The 20,260-nt window shown below is 38.6% G+C and overlaps 7 protein-coding genes across 7 annotated transcripts; 4 read left to right on the forward strand and 3 right to left on the reverse strand.

The window, feature by feature from the left end:
- Window positions 1-131: 131 nt before the first annotated feature.
- Window positions 132-1,023, reverse strand: BATDEDRAFT_28647 (uncharacterized protein; the record flags this gene model as incomplete). The annotated part of the gene is made up of 4 exons (XM_006682992.1): window positions 132-197; window positions 276-392; window positions 524-653; window positions 884-1,023. The coding sequence occupies 4 exons, from the start codon at window positions 1,021-1,023 to the stop codon at window positions 132-134; spliced, it is 453 nt and encodes a 150-aa protein (XP_006683055.1).
- A 556-nt stretch (window positions 1,024-1,579) lies between these two features.
- BATDEDRAFT_92866 (uncharacterized protein) lies at window positions 1,580-2,285 on the forward strand (the record flags this gene model as incomplete). Its single annotated transcript, XM_006683042.1, has 3 exons — window positions 1,580-1,721; window positions 1,996-2,092; window positions 2,243-2,285. 3 exons carry the CDS (start codon window positions 1,580-1,582, stop codon window positions 2,283-2,285), a joined length of 282 nt encoding a protein of 93 aa, XP_006683105.1.
- Window positions 2,286-2,411: 126 nt separating this feature from the next.
- On the reverse strand, window positions 2,412-9,741 carry BATDEDRAFT_36300 (uncharacterized protein; the record flags this gene model as incomplete). Its single annotated transcript, XM_006683016.1, has 26 exons — window positions 2,412-2,643; window positions 2,738-3,127; window positions 3,233-3,505; window positions 3,600-3,730; window positions 3,813-3,947; window positions 4,036-4,235; window positions 4,307-4,415; window positions 4,522-4,665; window positions 4,777-4,932; window positions 5,029-5,826; window positions 5,942-6,097; window positions 6,158-6,236; window positions 6,321-6,424; window positions 6,496-6,654; window positions 6,721-6,985; window positions 7,121-7,390; window positions 7,492-7,593; window positions 7,690-7,869; window positions 7,955-8,047; window positions 8,127-8,176; window positions 8,282-8,383; window positions 8,469-8,532; window positions 8,619-8,909; window positions 9,007-9,107; window positions 9,226-9,391; window positions 9,643-9,741. 26 exons carry the CDS (start codon window positions 9,739-9,741, stop codon window positions 2,527-2,529), a joined length of 4,734 nt encoding a protein of 1,577 aa, XP_006683079.1. The 3' UTR covers window positions 2,412-2,526.
- Window positions 9,742-10,167: 426 nt separating this feature from the next.
- On the forward strand, window positions 10,168-10,626 carry BATDEDRAFT_92867 (uncharacterized protein; the record flags this gene model as incomplete). Its single annotated transcript, XM_006683043.1, has 2 exons — window positions 10,168-10,329; window positions 10,444-10,626. The coding sequence occupies 2 exons, from the start codon at window positions 10,168-10,170 to the stop codon at window positions 10,624-10,626; spliced, it is 345 nt and encodes a 114-aa protein (XP_006683106.1).
- A 916-nt stretch (window positions 10,627-11,542) lies between these two features.
- BATDEDRAFT_28650 (uncharacterized protein) lies at window positions 11,543-13,513 on the forward strand (the record flags this gene model as incomplete). Its single annotated transcript, XM_006682993.1, has 1 exon — window positions 11,543-13,513. The coding sequence occupies one exon, from the start codon at window positions 11,543-11,545 to the stop codon at window positions 13,511-13,513; it is 1,971 nt and encodes a 656-aa protein (XP_006683056.1).
- A 284-nt stretch (window positions 13,514-13,797) lies between these two features.
- Window positions 13,798-16,444, forward strand: BATDEDRAFT_92869 (uncharacterized protein; the record flags this gene model as incomplete). The annotated part of the gene is made up of 7 exons (XM_006683044.1): window positions 13,798-14,079; window positions 14,273-14,986; window positions 15,106-15,369; window positions 15,514-15,642; window positions 15,732-15,812; window positions 15,918-16,023; window positions 16,101-16,444. 7 exons carry the CDS (start codon window positions 13,798-13,800, stop codon window positions 16,442-16,444), a joined length of 1,920 nt encoding a protein of 639 aa, XP_006683107.1.
- Window positions 16,445-16,553: 109 nt separating this feature from the next.
- BATDEDRAFT_36301 (uncharacterized protein) lies at window positions 16,554-20,093 on the reverse strand (the record flags this gene model as incomplete). The annotated part of the gene is made up of 11 exons (XM_006683017.1): window positions 16,554-16,757; window positions 16,827-17,102; window positions 17,173-17,298; window positions 17,402-18,151; window positions 18,235-18,351; window positions 18,413-18,699; window positions 18,773-19,112; window positions 19,203-19,295; window positions 19,454-19,527; window positions 19,691-19,753; window positions 20,060-20,093. 11 exons carry the CDS (start codon window positions 20,091-20,093, stop codon window positions 16,590-16,592), a joined length of 2,328 nt encoding a protein of 775 aa, XP_006683080.1. The 3' UTR covers window positions 16,554-16,589.
- Window positions 20,094-20,260: the final 167 nt, after the last annotated feature.

Consider the following 20,260-nt stretch of genomic DNA (forward strand, 5'->3'; position numbering starts at 1 on the left):
GTTGAACCTTTGCTAATCAAGTCCAAGAAAGTGTATATAGATCTGGCAGGTTCACAGTATTAGCAGCCGTCATTGGACTACTGATAATTAACAACATGTGCTATATTCCTGAATCTAATATTGAAAAGTGTTTATTCTTTTGAAAGTTTTTCCCAAACCTGGGTCTTGAGCTCCAAATGCGATACATGAACGTCGTCCTATCAAACAATATCAGTGGTTTGAATCAAAAGTTTAAACGTTTCCAATGTAGCAAGGCAATACATGGTTGATCTTACAATTGCCTTGAGTAGCTCGTTACGTAAATTCTCAAACTCTTTCTTGGTAGAGTAGCTCTTTGTAGCAGATTTGAGTTCTTTTTCAAGCACCTCGATCTTTGAAGTTTGAGACTTGATCTATAATACAGATACAAAATCACATCGTTTAACTTGGATTACAATTGAAAGCATAGATAGATTGGGGCTCTACAACAATTCAAACAAGATAGTCAAGATCGTGACTTGTATAGAAATGCGAATTCAAATACCTTGTTGGCAGATAACTGGACATTATCTACGCCAGCAAGAAGACTGGTAGTTGATTGCTGATAGTCGTCTAGAAGATAACCATAGGCAACACCACTAGAGACTGTCACTCCTAATAAAAATCCAAACATACTGTGTAGCAGTGTCAATCATCACATTGAACATTCCACAAGGTTTAGAATAATAAAAGATGCAGTTGTTGAAATGCATGGTAATCGATTAGCAAAACAGCCAGAGTTGAACATTTAGATCTGCATGATAATTGACATTAATGTGACCAGACAAAAGCATCCAGCAACGATCCCAGTAGATGGCAAGATTGTACTATCAATGCATTTAAAAAGTGCGTCGACTCGACTCACCCGCCACGAACATATCCAACCTGGCGTACAATAACAGGCCGTTGAACAGCAGACAAAGGAGGAACAGAAGCTTCGGTTGACAGCAAGCGACGGCCAGCACCAAAAAGCCTTGTGCGAAGTAATGGAAGTCCAGCAGCCATTTTACAGCCTATATTCACGTAAAATGGAATACTTTTTTGTATTCATCTTGCATGACTTTCCTTTGAATAAAAGCTGAATGTTTGGTTTATTAGACATTCTCGATTCAATCAACACAACGATCATCATAGAATACAATCAAACTTGATTTTAAATCAAGATTGACTTCTTTTGGCACAACTACACCTTACACGATCGACAGGTTTGACACTAGTATTTCATTTTACGTGAACATGACTGTTAATATAAATAATCAAGAGTACAGATGGAGAATCTGAATATACGTTCAAGCTTGAACTTGTTGGTTTATTACTATTAGATCTGATGCGATTTCTATTACTGTCTTGTATTCAATTTCAAGTGTATTCTAAAATGAACACAAGATTCAGACTCCATCAGATTGATTCAAATCGCTGTTTTGATTGTCACTACAACTGTCTCGAGTGTAAAACTATTCTTATAAACCATCCGCTGAGGATAAAGTCAATCGTCAATTTCAACCATCCGCGACGTACTTGCAACTTCACCCATAACTACAACTCATATTCACTACACTCAATGCCTGCACCTGCAACTACCACTCCTGCTGGAAAGAAGACTACACCAACAGAAAAGGCAAAAGTATTGCCTGATTCTAAAAAAGTTCAGCCAGAAGTCGCTCTGGAAGATGATGACGACTTTGAAGACTTTCCTGCTGAGCGTGAGTGTTTTGATTATCTGCCAGTCAGAGCATGATATCGCAGTGCTGCATATCCTACCATTATTTATCAGTGTATCTGGTTAGACCTTTGAGAACAAGTCACTTGTGCTAGACTGTTTGGCTAGGGTTCATGTTTTTACTGAGCTCGCATCTTTTTGTATCTCCATCTTCTTGATATAATTCTACTTGCATTAGCGATTTTGCCATGCATGCTATATAAGTTGTAAGTTTCTGATAGCTAACATCAGCCGAATTCTTGACTTGTGCCAAATAGCCTGGACAGACGCGGACCAAGAACTTGGCAGTTTGCATCAATGGGAGGATACTTGGGAAGACGATGATGAGGCCGAGGATCTCGCTATTCAACTCAAGTAAGTATTTGATATTATTCCATGTTTCAACAACTGCATAGTTTTCATCTTAAATCATCAGAGTGGCAGATTCAACTCCAAGTAGTAGGACTGTTTTAAGATTGGTTACTGATTTGCAAACTGCTGTTTCTGGATAATCATCATGTTTAGAGCCGAGGAGAAGAAGCGTGGTGTAGCACCTATGAGAATGTGATTTTGCAGTAGTCAACCCATTGGAAATGGAGACTTGGTGGATGCCGGTTGCACTTGTCTGTTTGCAATATTTAAGATTTGTTTGAATGAGATTGCATCCGACTCTTGAAATCCAGAAAATTTAAATCCCAAAATATAGTTTATTCTTTTTTAAAGTTTTTCTTGCTAAAAATCGACTGTATGGCTTGTACCAATGCAGTTGAAAGGGGATAGACGATTCCCTTTGATTTAAATTAATATTACTACAGTTCTGTTTGGAGGGTAGCCATTGATAGTTGAGTAGTTGGTTTGGACGCAAGCATATCTTTTGAAAATTCGTTTGAAAGCGATGCCTTGAGTGCTTCTAACCCTGTCACTTCCTATTTCACATACAACAGTGTAAGTACATTGATCATTGATTCCAATGGCAGACAGCCATAGTTGTGGTCAATGAGAACCCATTCATAAACTTGCCTGTTTCAGCACTCGCGACTTTGCAATCAAACTCTGGTTTTCAAAGGCAAATTGCTGCATCTTTTCTTCCGACATTTTCATTTCAATGCCTCTGCTACACATACCCTCAGTGATCTCATCCATAAGACCTTGAGCAATATTTAATGGCTGAGAAATGTCGATCCACGTAGCATCACGATGAGTGTTTGTCTGTTTGAGATTCTCAATATGCAGCTCTGTCAGAGAATCTAGTAACGCCAAAGAAGTTGCTTCCGCTACAGCACTATCGATATCAGAATGCTTAGCACACGTATTGGGTTGTGGTTGATACGATACAAGCGTTTTCCCACGACCGAGTATATCAGTTGGTTCATCATCCAGCTCAATTTCATCATTCAAACTTTCTTTTACCTGAAATTAAAACAACAACAATATAAATCATATGTTAAAAGGTATTTGGTAAACAAAAAAACAATGTCAAAGGTCCAGCCATTTGGTCGTATACTTGAACCGTACATTTAAAACATTGGCTTGTTTCTTGCAAGATGCTAAATTCATAAGCATATCCGAGTCACTACTGCTTTTCACGACTGTGGCTGTCTGAATTAAAGGAATGTCGCTCATACTACGATGTAGTTGCTGTGTAATGGTGTTGATTTCCTTTTTAAGCTCTCCAATAGCATTGATGTGCGATTCCGTATTCTCCAATAATTTTTTGCGAAGAAAATGAGATACATGATTCTCTGATACTGTATCAGGATACAACACGGGAGTTTCTTGCACACATGTCTATAGTTTCCATCAAGTATTAAATAGATGTCAGATTGAAAATAGATACATACACAAGGTTGAACTATACACGAGCCAGCAAAAATCAATTTACTTGAATATCGTTGACACTCAAATGACTATCGCTTGGCTCCAAAATATCAACTTTCAAAGTTGGCGCTCCATTTAAAACCGGTTTGGATTTCGTAACCGCTTCAGTTTTAATAGACTCCGGTTTGCAATCATCTGTTACCAATACAAAAATATTTTTAGTCAACAAATCCCATACACCTTTTAAATTTATGCTTTACTAAAGTACAAACCATACCAAGGAAAACTCTATTGTCGGACTCGTTCAAAATAAAACTAAGTTCTTTTTGATGGCAGTTTTGATCTTCAATTGATAATGGTTTAGTTTCATCCACTACATCATGCAGAAGCTTTGACGAATCAATTGGAGTAGCTAAGAATTCACCATGATAGATTAGATCTCTATTGATCCCAAACAGGTAGGTATGTATCAATTTCAAATGGTAACAATGAAAACAAACCTGATCCATTTTCCAACTCGGCTTCTTCGGCAAAGATCAAATCATAGTTCCAGATCAAACATTCCAAAGCTATAACTGATACATCCATGAGACACTTGGAGGTGCTCTTAAAATAAAGCGGATGATTAATGATATAGGGCAAAAGCGCAGTAGCCAATTGTGGACCTGTCGTTTTATTTACATGCGAATTGTCCATAATTCTAAAAACAGAAACGCATGAGAACAGTTATGCTTGATATAGATTGAACTGAGAGTATAGGTTGAAACTTACATTCGCCAGTGACGGAGCAAAGCATGACAGAATTTACGCTGAGAAAAACACATGCTTTTGAAAATGGCTGTAAAATGAGGAACCAACTCCGAGTCCGATGTTTCGTGTTCTGTTTTAATTAAACCAGTCAGAGTTGGTGGTGTTTACTAGTTTGGAAAATTTCCAATTTTACAGCTAAAATACCAATACTATAAATTCAACGCATTGCTTTTTACCTGCAGCATAAAGTATGTTGCTTTTAAAAGGCTCGGGAAGAAACAGTCCTGGAGTGTGTACTGGATTCAGCGTTATTTTTAGTGCGGTAGCAATATCGTCAATTCCATACAGACTCAGATTTTTCAGTGCCATCTCAGGAAATTCTGCAAATACCACCATACAAGATTAGTATAAGCCGCGTAAAGTTTATCAGTCAAATATAGTATTAGAGATAATAGTCAATCAATGAAGCAATAAAAGTCTGCGCTGCTTACGTTTGAGACTGGCCAAAAGTTTATCTGCATTACCGTGATTTCTATATACCCCGACAGAACTACGTCCATGATTTTCAATGTATTCTGCAAGCTTGAGAACAATATCATAGCTACCATATTCAACAATATCCACTCCATGATATAGAATCGTGTGTCCTATTATCCCCAAAATAGTAACAAGCCGACAAATGTGTATAAGCAATTATGCGTAGTCAACTTTAAACAATGATACAAAGTGCTGTACTATCATACCTGGTTCTGGGCCATCAATTTTAGTGACCTGCTTTTTTGTCTTGACAGTCATGGTACGCCACGATCGAGTCAAAATATTAGGCGAACCAGTTTGAATACGCATCTCTGACATCACGACGGAATTTGACTTTGCAAATGACGATGCTTGTGAGGGCATAGCAGTACTTGGAGGCGGCATTTCAGGACGAGACAAGAATTTGGTTGGTGCAGCAGGGATCCCACCACGACTTGCTACCGAAACTGATACAGCCTTTGAAACAATTGATTCGGGTTTTTCACCTATGGATACACGGTGATCAAAAGTCTGCGCGGCTCGTAAACCTTCGGTACCAGTACCAGTAGTAGAAGCAGATACTTGATTATCAATGATAAAACTTGGTGTAATGGATAGTCCTGATGATTCTCGGGGAATATATGGCGTATTCGTATGAAAAGTTTGTGTTCGAATATGCTTAGACCGGTCCTGTGCAGTGCTATGTCGGTTAAGACGAAAGAGTTTTCCACTCATAATAGACATAGTTCGTGAAAGAATAGATTCTGAACGTTTAAGGGGTTTTCCTTGCACTGGAAAAGCACCACTAGCATTCTTGTCTTCATCAGGATGGAAATTCGACGCAGTCGATAGTGTACGAGACGGCTTGATCAATGATCTACGTACAAACGATTTCTCACGGTTCAAGTCATGCGAAACTTTTGGAAACATTTTCGAGATAGAAGTGAGGTGCTGCTCAGTTTGAATATATCTATTAGTCGAACGAAATTTACTATCCAAACCGCAAAGCTTGGATACGTTTAAAACTTATATTACAACAGAATATTGGATTTGTATTAGTTTTACATATTGAATTATACTCTCGGTTTAAATAAAATGCATATTGATATAAACAGGCTACTCAAACCAGCCAATTCTTACGTGATAAAAGTAGTTCAGGTTTAAATTTGTTATACTCGGTAAAAGGTCTGACACAAGTAGGTAGAGAAACAACTGCATTGATTTTCTCAGATTCGGCCGTTGTTCGAAGCACAAAGCTAAATTTATTGTCAACTACTTTGATGATTCCAGCCGAGTCTAGATAAATATTTTAGAAATCGGTTCGTATTAAAATCAAAAAAATGCAATGTAACTTACTGTATACGGATTTACTCTTTTCAAGTATTCCTTGAAGATTTGTTGTATCTTCACAGACCACACATAGCACATCTCGCCTCTATTAGATATTTTGCAATTCAACACGTAAAGTTTAATTAGCATTAACATTCAAGTGAAAGGTGTGATTTATGAGAATTCCTACAGTTTTGCTAGATAGCTCATTGGTTTCAATCAAGTTATAGTAGATGTCTATATCAGCATATCGCTCCACAAATAGTTGCATATTTTTTTGCGTGTTATCATGACCTAATTCAAAGTAATGCTCAAAGTAAGCATACATCATAATGAAATGATCAATTACAAAACTCTAAACATACTTGTAGTTGCATGGTGTGTGTAGCTACGACATATCTTATAGTGGCGAAAGCGACGCAAAAACGTATCTTTGTCATCTTTGCAATTGGCTTCAAACGCTGCTTCTATGCGAATAAAGTCTGATCCTGTCTCGTGTTTTGCCTGCTCAACAATACGAAATTCTAGGCTCATAAAATTTAGTCTGCATCACTATCAAAGTATTTTCAAAACAAAAAAGCCGGATTTACCTTTGCTGTCAATATCAATCACTTGAATGCAGTCAAGATCGTACTTTTTGCTGAATGTATAGTTGTATTTAGGCTCTGAGCCAGATTGATTTTTTACAAATTCACTGCTGCGAATCAGACCTTTGTGCTGAATAGCGGGTTGTCGAGAAAGTACTATGATGAAATTATTGAACAAAATAAGCGACACGGCAACTTTAGTTGTGGATGATGAATCCAGTCTTGAAGCGTGTATATCATATACATATCGAGTACCCGAGCTGACCATCTAAAAATATAAGTTCCAAAATAATCTTAGCACTGCTTTTGGTTTAAATATGTTTAAGCATGTTTGAGATTCAAAGTAATCGAGTCTCTTGATATTCGATTGTTTCAGGAAGCGCAATAGTTCAAAGCAGCATACCTGACCACTTGTTCCAATGGCTTTGTCCATTGCAAACAAAAAACTCTGCTGACTTTCTTTGTACGTAGATCGATCGATTAAAAGTGCCAAGTGTGAAAGCCCATCATATGCTTTTTGGATAGCTTGCATATCGACATGGTCGACAGCAGTGTTTTGTAAAAGTCGGTTGAAAGTAGAAACCAACTGTGGTATGCGTTGTATGGGTACTATCATTAGCGAATTTAGTGTTGCATCAATGTTAAATATCTTTGATATTTTTTTGCATGCACGCTGTTTCAGGCATTACAGATGATTAGTAAAATCTAGTATCTAATAGCTTATTTTTGTATAAATACAAGTGTCTATTTCAACTGCACAACTTTAATATCTACCTGAATAAATTCAATAAATTCTTGCGAGTCCGGCTGATCGACTAGGGATACAATATAAAACTCTTTGCTATACGAGATATATGGGATTTCAAGAGATTGTACCTAAAGTATTGATAAAACAAGCCAGGTCAACTCGCAAATTACTCAACAAGCGTATCAAGGATCAAGTCATACTACTCAAAGATTGACTTTACATACATGAGTGCTATAAATATTAGCCAATTCAAGCACGCTAATATTTTCGTGTTTTTGAATATCCGCTACAATTGCTTCGTGCCTAGATATCAGTGCTTCAATAGATGGAAAACGTCTTTTTGCAAGAAGCAACGACGTAAATCCGCTTTTTTGATGATTATTCAATGTAGCCATATAGATCTCCTGTAAATGACAAAATAAAGAGTCTTGTTATTACTTCAAGACAACATATTACTGAAATATAAATGACTGCATACTACATATTTACCTGCTGATACGCCTTCATCTTTTCTAAACAAGATGTTTCTAGTTTAAGAAGCTCTTTTAAAATGTTTTTTCGGTTCTCTTCATTATGTTTAAACTAAACCCCATAATTAAAGTTTAGCATATGAAATAAATCAAGCTCCTTATAATCTAAACAAGATTAAAACCAATCTTACCGCTATACACTGCTCTTTAGGGGGCGGTGTGATGGCCCTAGAAACCAATTCTAAGCATAAACATGAGTATGCATCGCGTTGTATACGTTGTAAACTCATACACAACGTTTGGATAAAACCAGATATTGTGCACTCTAAAAATCAAAGTCACTTACCCAAATCCACAAATACGGGACTTTTTGAAAGTACAGGCACAATAAAATCCTGTGCTGGTATTCCAAACATGGGTTTGATCATTTCCCATTTGGATTGATAGGCTGTTTTAAATATATGCAACATTCAAAATAAGACAAGAATCCATTGAAGAACAGTACCTAACACTGTAAACATCGTGTAACGTACCTTTGCTTGTCGTAAACCCTGGATCCAAAATAACATCTACAATGATATGATTCAGAGGTTCTTCCTAAATAAAATCAGCAAATTTCATAGTTTCAGATCACTTGCAGACATTAAAGATTCAATAAACACCTTGATGGTCCATTCACTTACAAAACGGGCTCCGGCCAATCGAAGTGCCCTTTCCAAAGGCTCACTTGTTTTGGTAATGTATGAAGAATGAATTGCTTTGGCCGTCATTTCAACAGCTAATTCATTGGATACACAATTGGACTGTATTGCAGCAGTTACTCCCGGATGGATAAAATCTCGCGATAAAGCAGCGGCTATTTGAGGTGATAGCAAATATCGTTTGATTATGGCTTCTGCAGCACTATGCATGTTGTTTACAGATTCTGGGGCTGCGTTGATATCTGTTTTATCAACTTGGATTGACATGAAGGCCTGTTATATAATGGGTTTATACATTTTCACCAAAAAATAGTTAACCCGTGAAATCCAAAGTTTATATCACAACGTTACAGAGGTAATAGTAACTTACAGCACAAGTATATACATTGCCAATCCATACGTCATTGACTAGTGAAAGGCCAAGACATCCATGACCAATTTTTTCAAGCATGAAAAACATGACATGCTGGTCTACATATTCAGATAATAAATCACAGTAAAAGGAGGTGCAATATTAAAATTAGACTGTTGACTCTATCCTTGGTTTAAATGGCATATCAGCTGACAAAAGCAAAATAGCTTTACTTACCTTTAATAGATTTTACAGAGAGGTCAGTATGTGATGAATATTTTGCGTATTGGCTCATTTGAGATGAAAGTGTTGCCATGGATGGTGAGCGTGCAGAGAATTTATACAACGAAAGTGGACTAATTTCATATTCCCATCCTGCACTTGTAAGCCGAGTTGCTTCTTCCTATGTTGATAAAACAGTATTCAGTATGGTTAGCCAGTAATAATATTTGTATAATGATACTGAGCAAAATATCGGCATGTCAACACAGTAGATGAATCATATAATCAAACTGGCAGTATCGGGTGCAATGCCATGTTTCATTCAGTATAGTTGGCAAGAAATGAATGCACCGCATTAATTTGTAGAGCCGTTTCATTATGGAAATATAAGAATCAAGGATATAAAAGGATAGTACTGGATTTTGGACATACCACTGGTGAGTTTTCCGTATTGTCAAGGAGTGCGACAGAGTCGTCTGCAATACAAGCCAATGGCTCGCGACTATTACTACCACTTCTTGGATTGAGCATATTAGAGATACTTCTAATCATACGCTACTTTGGAATGTTTCAAGAGCAAGTCAGGTTTGGACAGTATAGCAAGCAATAGCGTATGAGCAAGGGGATTTTTGTGCAATGATAGATACAGTCTGTTACTCCAGGCAAATATGGATGTACTGCGCAAGATTCAAGGTTGAACTATAAAGACTAATTCGGTATCAGGTTCTAGATATAAAAGTGATAGACTAATAGGTTCGGTAAACGAGCAACTGTCACTATTGGAATGGGTTGGCAAGAGTGAGTTCAAGTAAATGGTCGAGTTGGATCAATTCAACCGACGCGTTGCTGAATCTCGAGTCAACGCGAAGGGGTGCTTATTGTGCCTGAGGACACGGTTTATTAGAATTTGCAATTGATCGGCTTATCATTGCTACATAGCAGACGAATAGTTTCGAAATGGTTGCACAGAAACAACCTTTATTGGACGAAGAAGATGCATTCACACCTCTTGCATTACAGGCACTCACTGAAATATTTCAAAGGTTTGACCTGGATAATGACGGCGTTTTTTCTCAACAAGAGATTGATGCATTTGCAATAGCATCAAATGGCAAAAAGGTGTTGCTAATTGATTAAAACTGGCTTGTTGACCATTACAAAGATGATTGTTGCTAACTAGTTTTGTGCTGTTGATTTTGCCGCTATTCATGCTGTGCAAACTAATCTTTCTAGTTTGATGATGCAACACTTGAAGAAATCAGACAATACTTTGACATTGATACAAGCAACCAATTGACTCTTAAAGGATTCTTGGAGATGTTTCAGATGCAAACACTGGGAGAGCAAGAAGAGACCTGGAGGGATTTAGCAAAGCATGGCTACGATGAGCAACTTCGACGAACTGTAATCCCTTGAGGTATCAAGGATATATGAGATATATATAGCTATATTCACGTAAAATAAAATACTAAATAAGAGTATTAAATATATAAGACAGTCATATTTTATTGATACCAATCTTATTGAGCAAGATTGTCTTTTAAACTCATTCATTCTTCGGTATCTATGCTCGTTTTGTACAAAAATACCGAGTGTTCACATCAGTAATCCCATATCCTTGACATCTCAACCTCCATTTTTCTTTTTCAGAAACGAACATTTAAACACTGGGTGACTGGAATGCAAACAACTGCTGCATTCCAAGGATATGCTGAACTAGAACTAAAACGTATCTGATATTAGGATACAACAGAGCTCCAATAAAAGTAATTGATGTCCAATAACAACGAATATGTAACGATTGTCTATTTGGGAGCAACATAGCCATTACAAGTGTTTCATTTTACGTGAATACGGCTGTAATAAAATGGTTTAAATTGATTGATAGCATCGTCTTTTAAACTCCTTGACAAGGCTACAAATCCACTGGTTAAACATGATTTACCAACTGTCCAACAAAGGGCAATGTTGTGGGGCTTAGAGCTTTGCTGTACAGCCTTGTATTGCCTATTTTTGGCCCTATTGAAAATCACTAGTAAAAATGATGGATGCGGCGTGCAATTCCAGACATGTCACAATCAATTTCTAGTAGGAAGCCGCAATGATATTTAACTTGTTTATTCTGAAGCAAAAAAGAAAAGAACTGCAAGATAAATACAAGTTCCATTTTTACACGAATACGGCTGTAATAAAGGAAAGCTTGTCAAGCTTATTCCATTTTGCTATTTATATTGAATATATATTGAAAAACGCATTGTCTGACTGGTTTCATAGAAGCAGTGAATTACACTGCCATCATCGACGCTTTAGAATTTTGATCATCCAGTTTATAATGCGTAGCAAGGTACTCCAACCATGGAGTTCATTGCTACTTATAACAATCGCATGCTCGACAAAAGTAGCTGCCGACTGGATTCAAGTATCTTACTCGCAGTACTGTTCTGTGCTTGATCTCACTTTTCCATTTGGATTGGAGCCTGCAATTGCTGCTGGACTCGTTGGATCCAGTGTAGTAGTTCCTGTTGTGATGAGTGGTCAGCCTCGTCGTTGCTTACAGTCGGGTTCTGCCTTGTCTGATACAATAACTGCTTACGAATATGCATCGGTAGATAAAACCTCCATCAATTTACTGCAATGCGACAGTGCTTGCAACAGCTGTTCATATATGGACAAACTGCTGAATGCATTTGATTCATCGCTTCCTAGCAATTATTGTGGACTAGTATTTCGGGTTATTTCACCAAATGTTCAAACTGACACACAACTTCGCTCTGTAATTCAACCATGGGGAATCTGGGCTACGCTCTCGTCTAAATCTATTATTGCAACCACTTTCTCTCACACAACACATACTGACAGTACCGCCCCGCTGTGTCTGGGCAATCCTACCTATGCCGTACAGCACTATATTTTTGACAAATGCGTCCAGATCGATACTACTCGTTCAATCAAGTCTATTCATGTTGGTAATGGATTTGAGCAACAAATGTGCATGTCCACCGACTGTTCATACGAATGCATCACCATGTCAATAGTTTATAGTTCAGACATGTCAAATGGTGTTGGAACCCCGTCGTCTTCATCTGTCTGCGTCACGTTGACAACAGGTTGGAATGCTGAATATGGTCCAGTCATGTCATTTAATTCACTCTCTAGCACCCGTGAAGATTCACAATCGATGATGGGTCGTTTTTCGGCACCGGTCATTGCAGCATTCGTAATCGGTACGTTGCTGATATTTTTCGTGTTGTGCAACTCCATTTGGATATTCCTGAAACGTCGACGACAAAGACAACAGCCTCGACTATCACTTCGCCAACAGCCACAAACAGCAGAATCTAGCAAAATTGTGTGGTACAATATTGTATCTTCCTCGCAAGCAAATTTACTTTCTCCATCTTTGACTGGTAAAGCTTCAGGTCCACCCACCACAGTGTTGGCCAGTGTACCTCCTAGTAATGCTCATACAGTAGCCAAATCAACCCCATTTAAAAACATTCCTTCCAAATCTGGTGCTGCTACGACTTGTGAATCACATATAAACACAAGTAAGCCGTCTTCAGCGAATGCTCCAGATCGTATTATAAACACGCGTTCATCGATCAAACCAAAGTTGAATGCTGCCATCAAAGTCTTGACATCATTTTCTTCCCCTTATAATAATCAGCAGGGATCTGGATCATCTCATAATCCAGCTGCAGTTGTTTCTCCTGTACAAGACAAACCAAGCCAGGCCGTGCAATCTCTGAGCTCGCCTGATATAAAGAAAAAATTGCAATGGTTTAGTGGATCAGAGCTTTCAATTCCATCAACCACCCATTCATCAAAAGAGACCAATGGTCTTCCCAATTTGCCCAACCAGGCACGCACATCTTTTACAACATCGCCCAAATCTCGATCACCATCAGTCGATCAGCGACCATCTGGTCAACCGTGGCGGTTATCCTCTGCATCCATGCCAAGTTCAAGGCCACTTCAATCGCCCAAGCCTCAAAGCGAATCATCTTCTACACGTCTATGGTTAGAGTCGGCATTTCAACTGCACTTGTCAAGCACTTGGACTTTGGACCCTGATACACAACGACAAATGCAGATGCAGGTATCCAACCGGAATCACAAAGGAGGCTCTGGGGTATCGAGTGCTGAGGGTATTCGACGTAATAGTACTCCTGGTAGAGACCAAAGTACTACTCTAAATAGCAGTATAAATAGTCGACAGAGTAGAAGCAGTAGCAGCATGGCTATTAAATCTCGATGGTGTACACCCGACTCACAAACTGTTGCGAATAATCTATGCAGCTGATGATAGCTGTGCAACTGGTATTGAATTTTAAAAGCAGGATGTTTAAAACACGATTAAATCTATAATTTATAAAGTTAAACTTGTTTGAAATGTGCGAGTGTGGTTTTAGTTGAGTAAATACATGTACTGAATAGCAGGGTTCAACATTTCCTATGGATTTGCATATACACGTGCAAACGATTGGTGCAGACACGCTCACTAACAAGTTTGACTCAGGGTATCAATCGAGCGATCCTATTGTTGCAATAAATTCCTGTCGAAGTTACCACAATATTTTTTGAAGAATGCGTGTCAAGAGTGAGCCTGAAATTGTAGCTGTATCGCAGAATATCGATGATTCAGTTGAAACTCCACGACAAAGTGTTGGGATAGAGACTGTAATAATCAGCCAAGGAGTAGAATGCGAGTTTCAATCTTTGGCATCCCTTCAATTGAATAAAAGGCTTGCTCTGGCCTCTCGTCGACGATTTGTAGCTGAGCTTATTGGAACATTTCTCATGCTTACCTTTGCGACTGGTGCCGTATCAAGCCAAGTGCTCACTGGTGCACTCAAGGGTATATGGCAGGTGCGTAATGAATTGCTGTTGATTTGTATCTGGAACCCAGGCGATTGCTTTTACAGAATATCATGGTTATCCTGATTTTCTTGAATAGATTGAATTACTCCGGAATTTCGACATGAATCGAGACTGTCTAAAACATACATTTTCTACAATCAACTGACGCTTGAAATGATACTTTGCGTTCAATATTTTATAGAATGCAGTAGTTGTTGGAATTGCTACCACATGTGCCATTTACCTTTCCGGTTCAACATCTGGTGGTCATCTTAACCCTGCCATCACATTAGCAATGGCAACGTTTGGCTGCAAGACTGGGTTTCAGTGGAATCGTGTCCCTTCATACATTCTGGCTCAAATACTTGGAGGAATTCTTGCAGGCATCGCCAACTTATTTATATGGAATCCTATAATAGTACAATTTGAGAGTCGCAATAATATCACCCGAAACCAACTTCCCGGATGTACCCATTCTGCAATGCTTTTCGGCACATACTTTCCCAACCCTGACATTTACAAGCCAGGTTCGCCTGATGCAATCAATCTTGTATCACCTTGGAGAGCATTTGGAGTTGAAGTGTTTGCAACTGCAATTCTTGCTTTTGTGATTGTTGGGTTATGCGATCGGGGCAATCGGCCTACTATACATCCTGCCATCATTCCTCCTGCTATTGGTGCGATTGTAGCAGCACTGATTTCAGTGTTTGGACCCATCACCATGGCAGCAATGAACCCTGCACGAGATCTTGGACCAAGGATTGCTGCTGCTATAGGTGGATGGGGAGAATGTGCATTTGGAGGGGATATGTCATTTTTGATTTATACGTTTGGACCATGCATAGGATCTATACTTGGTGCTGCTGTTTATCTTACTTTTCTTTACCATTCAGATGAAGAATTAAAGGATAGAAATGTATGACATTTTCCAAATGATTTGCAGTTTGAAACACGACTTTAAAAATCATTTCTAAGCCAAGAAATCCTCATGTAAAAAGTCTTGAATTTCGGACTTGATGTCGATTTTCACATCAGCACAAATCTACAGCCATCATGACAACTACATCAAACCAGCTGCCTTTAGCATCAGACTTGCCAGAAAAACTAGATTCAGAAACACTGGTTGAACATTCTGCAGAAGTTGTATCTTTAGAAGTCGTTACTGAGCATTTGGGGTTTGCTCCAGTTCATTTTATAGATGACATGATTGATAGGGTGAATTCGTTGTTGTACAAGAGTATGGCTAAACTGGAAGAACTTGTATCTGTTGAACTCGGGAAAGGCATTGAAACTGACAGAGTATGTTTATTCTTGGCTGTTACAGGACTATTCACACATGTTCAAATTGGAGTATAAATTCCCTTGTAGTCGAGTAGCCTCGTAGCATATCGTTTACTGACAATCACTACATTTTAACACTTCTAATACCGATTTTTGATTTAGGGCATGGCATCCATTGAAACACTGTTTGAAAGTTGTGTGGATAAACGATTTGATCGATTTGAAGTATTCGGACTTCGTAATGTGTTTGCCGTGCAGCCTGACCTAGCAATGCAACTCACTGCATTTCAGGTAGGCATCTTGCTCACTAAATACAAAACTTTTGATGAATGCTTTTGTAGAAATAGTACTGACTCGATTTGGCATACTTTGACGTGTAGGAATGTAATGTTGACATCACACTCGAGCAGGAACTTGCATTAGATGCTGATATCGATGTATTGCGAAAACAGTTGCTTGCTGTAAGTATCTATACAACAAAATGATTAAATGTATATAAACCAGTGAATTTATGCAAAATTAACAAGGTTTTACTTGTTTGGTAAGCAAAGTATTCATGTATGCAGGGAAAACTTCAAGAAAAGGACAAGTATCTTGACAATGTTATTTCACATCTAAACATATTTGGCGATCAGCTTGTTAAACTTGAATCCATAGCAGTAGACAACAAAAGTAATATATACAATGCTTTGATTTATGCATCTAATCGGTTTTGTCCATGATCTAAATTTGCTGTTGTAATATGGTAGTATATCCACTGTCCGAGAAACTTGTCGAGCTGTCGGATAAAATTGCCACATTGAGTTCAGTTACAGATCAGGTACATGTACGTACGACACATCCAATCATGCGAGAAAAGATATGCGATTCTGACCGTCGCATGCAACTCCTGCAAAGCGAGATTGCTATGCATATAAAAAAGCGACGACACATTGCCGAAGTGCAAGAAGGACTAGCCATGGGAAAAGGAAACAAGGCAAATGGGTCTTTTTCCAACATGTCTGCATGGGATGTTACGAGAGAATATCGCGATGCCATGTCGATTGGATCTGTAAAGGAAATGGAGGCGTTTAAAGAAAATGTGTTGTTGTGATAGGGTTGGTGTAATGATGACACTCGGGTCAGCAATTAATTAAAAGATTGTTTATATCTTGACACTTGATTTCACATTTCTTACTACCACCAACAAACCCAGTTCAAATGATTTAAAATCAAGGCATTTATTTATGCATTTGGAATTACCAGTCGGCACCAGAAACACGGAAAAGTTCTGCATATTCAAAGTATCGAATAATCTGTCGGTAACCTGCTTGAGGCACATTCATTGAAATCAATACATTTTGAACTTTGGCAAATCCGTGACGTCTAATCAGCATAAACAAACCACGTCCAATCGAACTTGGATACTTGTGTATTTCAAACAAACCAAATGTTAGAAAAAGTGGTCACACATTCAGTACCCTGACATAACTTACAGTATGCTCAGAAAATGTGCGATCCAGCAGTGTAGTCATTTTGACTACAGATTGCAAGCATAGTTGAATATTTCCATCCTCGGCATGAATTTGCAACAGTTTTAGCCACGCCTTGGTGGATAATTTTTGGTCAAGACATAGACGATAAGCCTCTTTGGCATCATCACGATGAAAAAGCCGTTCAGCCAAATCACCATAAATCTCCCATTCTGCACCAGTTTTGCGATATATCATTGCATTGGAATTATTGGTTTGGTTTTTAAACTGTGACATTTCCTACAAAAATAAGGATTGACATCAAGGTGAGTTGCCAAAAAACCAACAAAAAAAGTCAAACCATGTGTACCTGTTTCAGTGCGGTATATAGCCTCAAGTCGTTGTACAACACCATAAACAAGTTATCCAACCACTTTTCGCATAGACGCTTGTGTTTGAAACTGAACGAGACTCTATGAAGTTGTGAACGGGGATTCTAAAAATAAACATGCCATCAATTCAAAACAAGATTTAACAATGTTTAATCGACACCATGTACTGGAAATAGCTAAATACTTGACATATTAGCGGCAACTTACAGGAACACGAGTTTTTTGCACATTGGGTGTCGCTGAATCATTCTTTTCCAATGTAGCTCGCTTCATTAATTCATCAATCGAAAGCTTGCCCTTGGATGGTGAAGCAGATTTTGGTGCCTGATCGGCATTACTCATAGTATTGGAAGCAATGTCACCCCCATTGTCCAAATCAATAGATTGCATTATCCGATCATCTCCGCTATGTACATCAGAGCTTGTATTTGATGACGAGCGACGGAGTTTGCCTGCACCTCCATTAGCAGCATTATGAATATCATTTTTTTGTTCTTCATCCAGATACCGCCTGCTCACATCGCCTTCCAAATCATCCTCATCTTTAAAATCATCGCCCGTGTCAACATCGTCGCCAGGCCGCCGAGACTCTTCAGCAGCTGATCGGTGAATCAAATATTCATCTTCCATGACAAATACCTGTGAACGAAACTTGAGTAGGTCGTCCCATCCAACACGAGCAACAATACGAATAAGAAGGCGGTATGCTTCTAAAAAAGTGCCGCGAAGTGAAAGGGATGGAAGGCGTTGCAACTCGGGATGAACTTCGTCTTCACGGGGATCATTCTCATCAAAGAGAGTACCATTAGTTTGTGGAATTGTTTTTGGATTTTGATCTGGTCGGAGGGTTGTAGCATCTGCACGAAGAGGGAGATGTGTTCTAGCTGGTGGGGGCATGCGCTGAGAGTCACGCTCGCAGTAGGTGAACATTGGGCATGAATTAAGTGCTAGAAGCGCCTGAATATAACAACAATGGCAAAGTTTAAGAACTCGACATTTAAGAATAGTAAAAATCAAACCAACTCCAAAATTGCACTCACAGATTCAAAATCAGAGAGTTGAATATAAATATCAGCCAGCTTGGCCCAAACCAAAAACTCAGAAGGAGCATATGTGACTGCAAGTTTTGCAAGTTTAAGTGCCTTTTCAAATTGTTTCTACAAAAATACCATTTTAGTCCATGTTTAGCAGAAATCCACCAAGCATAAACTAGTCTACCTTGCCAATAAGAAAATCTGTCTGAACAAGCAACAAACTGTATGTTACAGGATGTTTTTTTGACGCTTCATAAAGAACTTGTACAGCTTTGATTTCTTCGTCTGTGCCAAGGTACGCCTTGGCAAGGATAGCGGCAACATCTGGGTCACGACTGTCTAAATCAGCAAAAAACTTGGCCGCCTCTGAAAGTCTACCAGCATTTTGAAAATAGCTAAAGATGCCATTTGTTAAATGGTTTGAAAATGGTGTTGCAACTTGAACTTCAGGCTGACTTCCCAGTTGCCATCCTAGTATCCCAATAAAATGAGTATCATTTCAAAGGCATTGCTCAACAAATGAATGCATACAACATATGCTTACCTTTCCAGAATTCTACAGCAGCGGCTTCAAGAAACCGACCCTCGGCACCCAACGTTTGCAAAGGATCAATTTTTCTTAATCCAAGTAAAGGATGTCCGTCGTTTCCATCAGGTTCGTCATTATCATCTAAAATTGCTCTTAGTACTGCTGAAACAAATGCTTCTTGCCAAATTGCAACATTGGTGATTGGATGCCTGTCTCCACGAAGATCTACAATGTAGGAGTCCACACCACCAGGGATTTTGACTTCAACACGAACATCAACGCGAGAGAAGGCATTGAAGCAGCAGAATGTTCCCATTTTGATTTTCCATGGATTTGGTTTTCCTTGAACTGGTGCCTAGATTGTTTAATAAAATACGGTTTCAAAACAGTTGCATAAGTGTGGGCAAGTATTAAAAATTGATCGGTATTGAAAATGGCGGTTTACACTTGCCAGCATATACATGAGCGAATTTAAATATGCTGCGACGGTTGCTGAAGATGAAGTGTCGGCACCAAGAACAAAGTGATATGACCCAATCTAATATATAACATTTCAAATAATGGTTTCAACTTTAATACAGTTTTATAAAACAAGATTGCCAAATGGTGGATCTTGAAATGCTGACATTTTAGAGATACAAGTCATGTACAAAGCATGAGGTAAATATGGATGTAGTGTGTGTTGCTATGCTATACCTCTTTTGGAACTGATTTTGAGTTTGCCTTGACCACATGGCAAAGATCAGGGGAGCCTAATTCTCGAAACGTAGCTATGATAAAAATGATATAAAAGCCTCCATTAGAATCTTCAATTTGGGTGGTGGAATACACAAAAACAGGACAGTTTGTATGCAGGATATAGCATGCATCAGGATTTAAGAGCAGATCAACTCGAACAGAGTGCAACTGATAATAAATATCAAGGTTTCTTACCCAGCGACTCAGTTCTGGCCACTAGACATTCGTTGATTTCAGTCTCGAAGAATTCGGGAATGCCTTGAACCAGCCATTAAAAGTAGATATGAATGGAATTCATGAAGAATAAACAGATGAACATGCAATGCATGATAATAAATAGATGTTAGTACACTTTTCATTCAAAACTGGATATTTGTGAGCAAGTGTTCTCTATACAACTCAATGCAGCATCAAAGGAGCAGCAAACGCCTATAGTCTGACAATTGCTGTAAAGCACATTCATATAAATCCACTAAACAGTTTGAACTGTATATAATCTTGCAAGTTATCCTAACAGATGGATGAGCGATATAATATCATATGCAGTTCATAACCATCACACACCCCTAAGCACGCCCGTGTCCGTTGCCGCGACCATCTGCAAAGTTGCTGTTATCGAGGAAAGATTTCCATTTTCAACACAACTGTTTTGTAGTGATTTAGCTTATGCAGTTAGCCACAACTGTGTTTCTTATGAGCATGCATGACATCAAACTTGCAAGAAATTGTCACTGTTTATGGATCAACAGCATCATCACAAACAAA

The sequence above is a fragment of the Batrachochytrium dendrobatidis genome (genome assembly GCF_000203795.2).
Source record: "Batrachochytrium dendrobatidis JAM81 unplaced genomic scaffold BATDEscaffold_20, whole genome shotgun sequence".
Classification (NCBI taxonomy): Eukaryota; Fungi; Chytridiomycota; class Chytridiomycetes; order Rhizophydiales; genus Batrachochytrium; species Batrachochytrium dendrobatidis.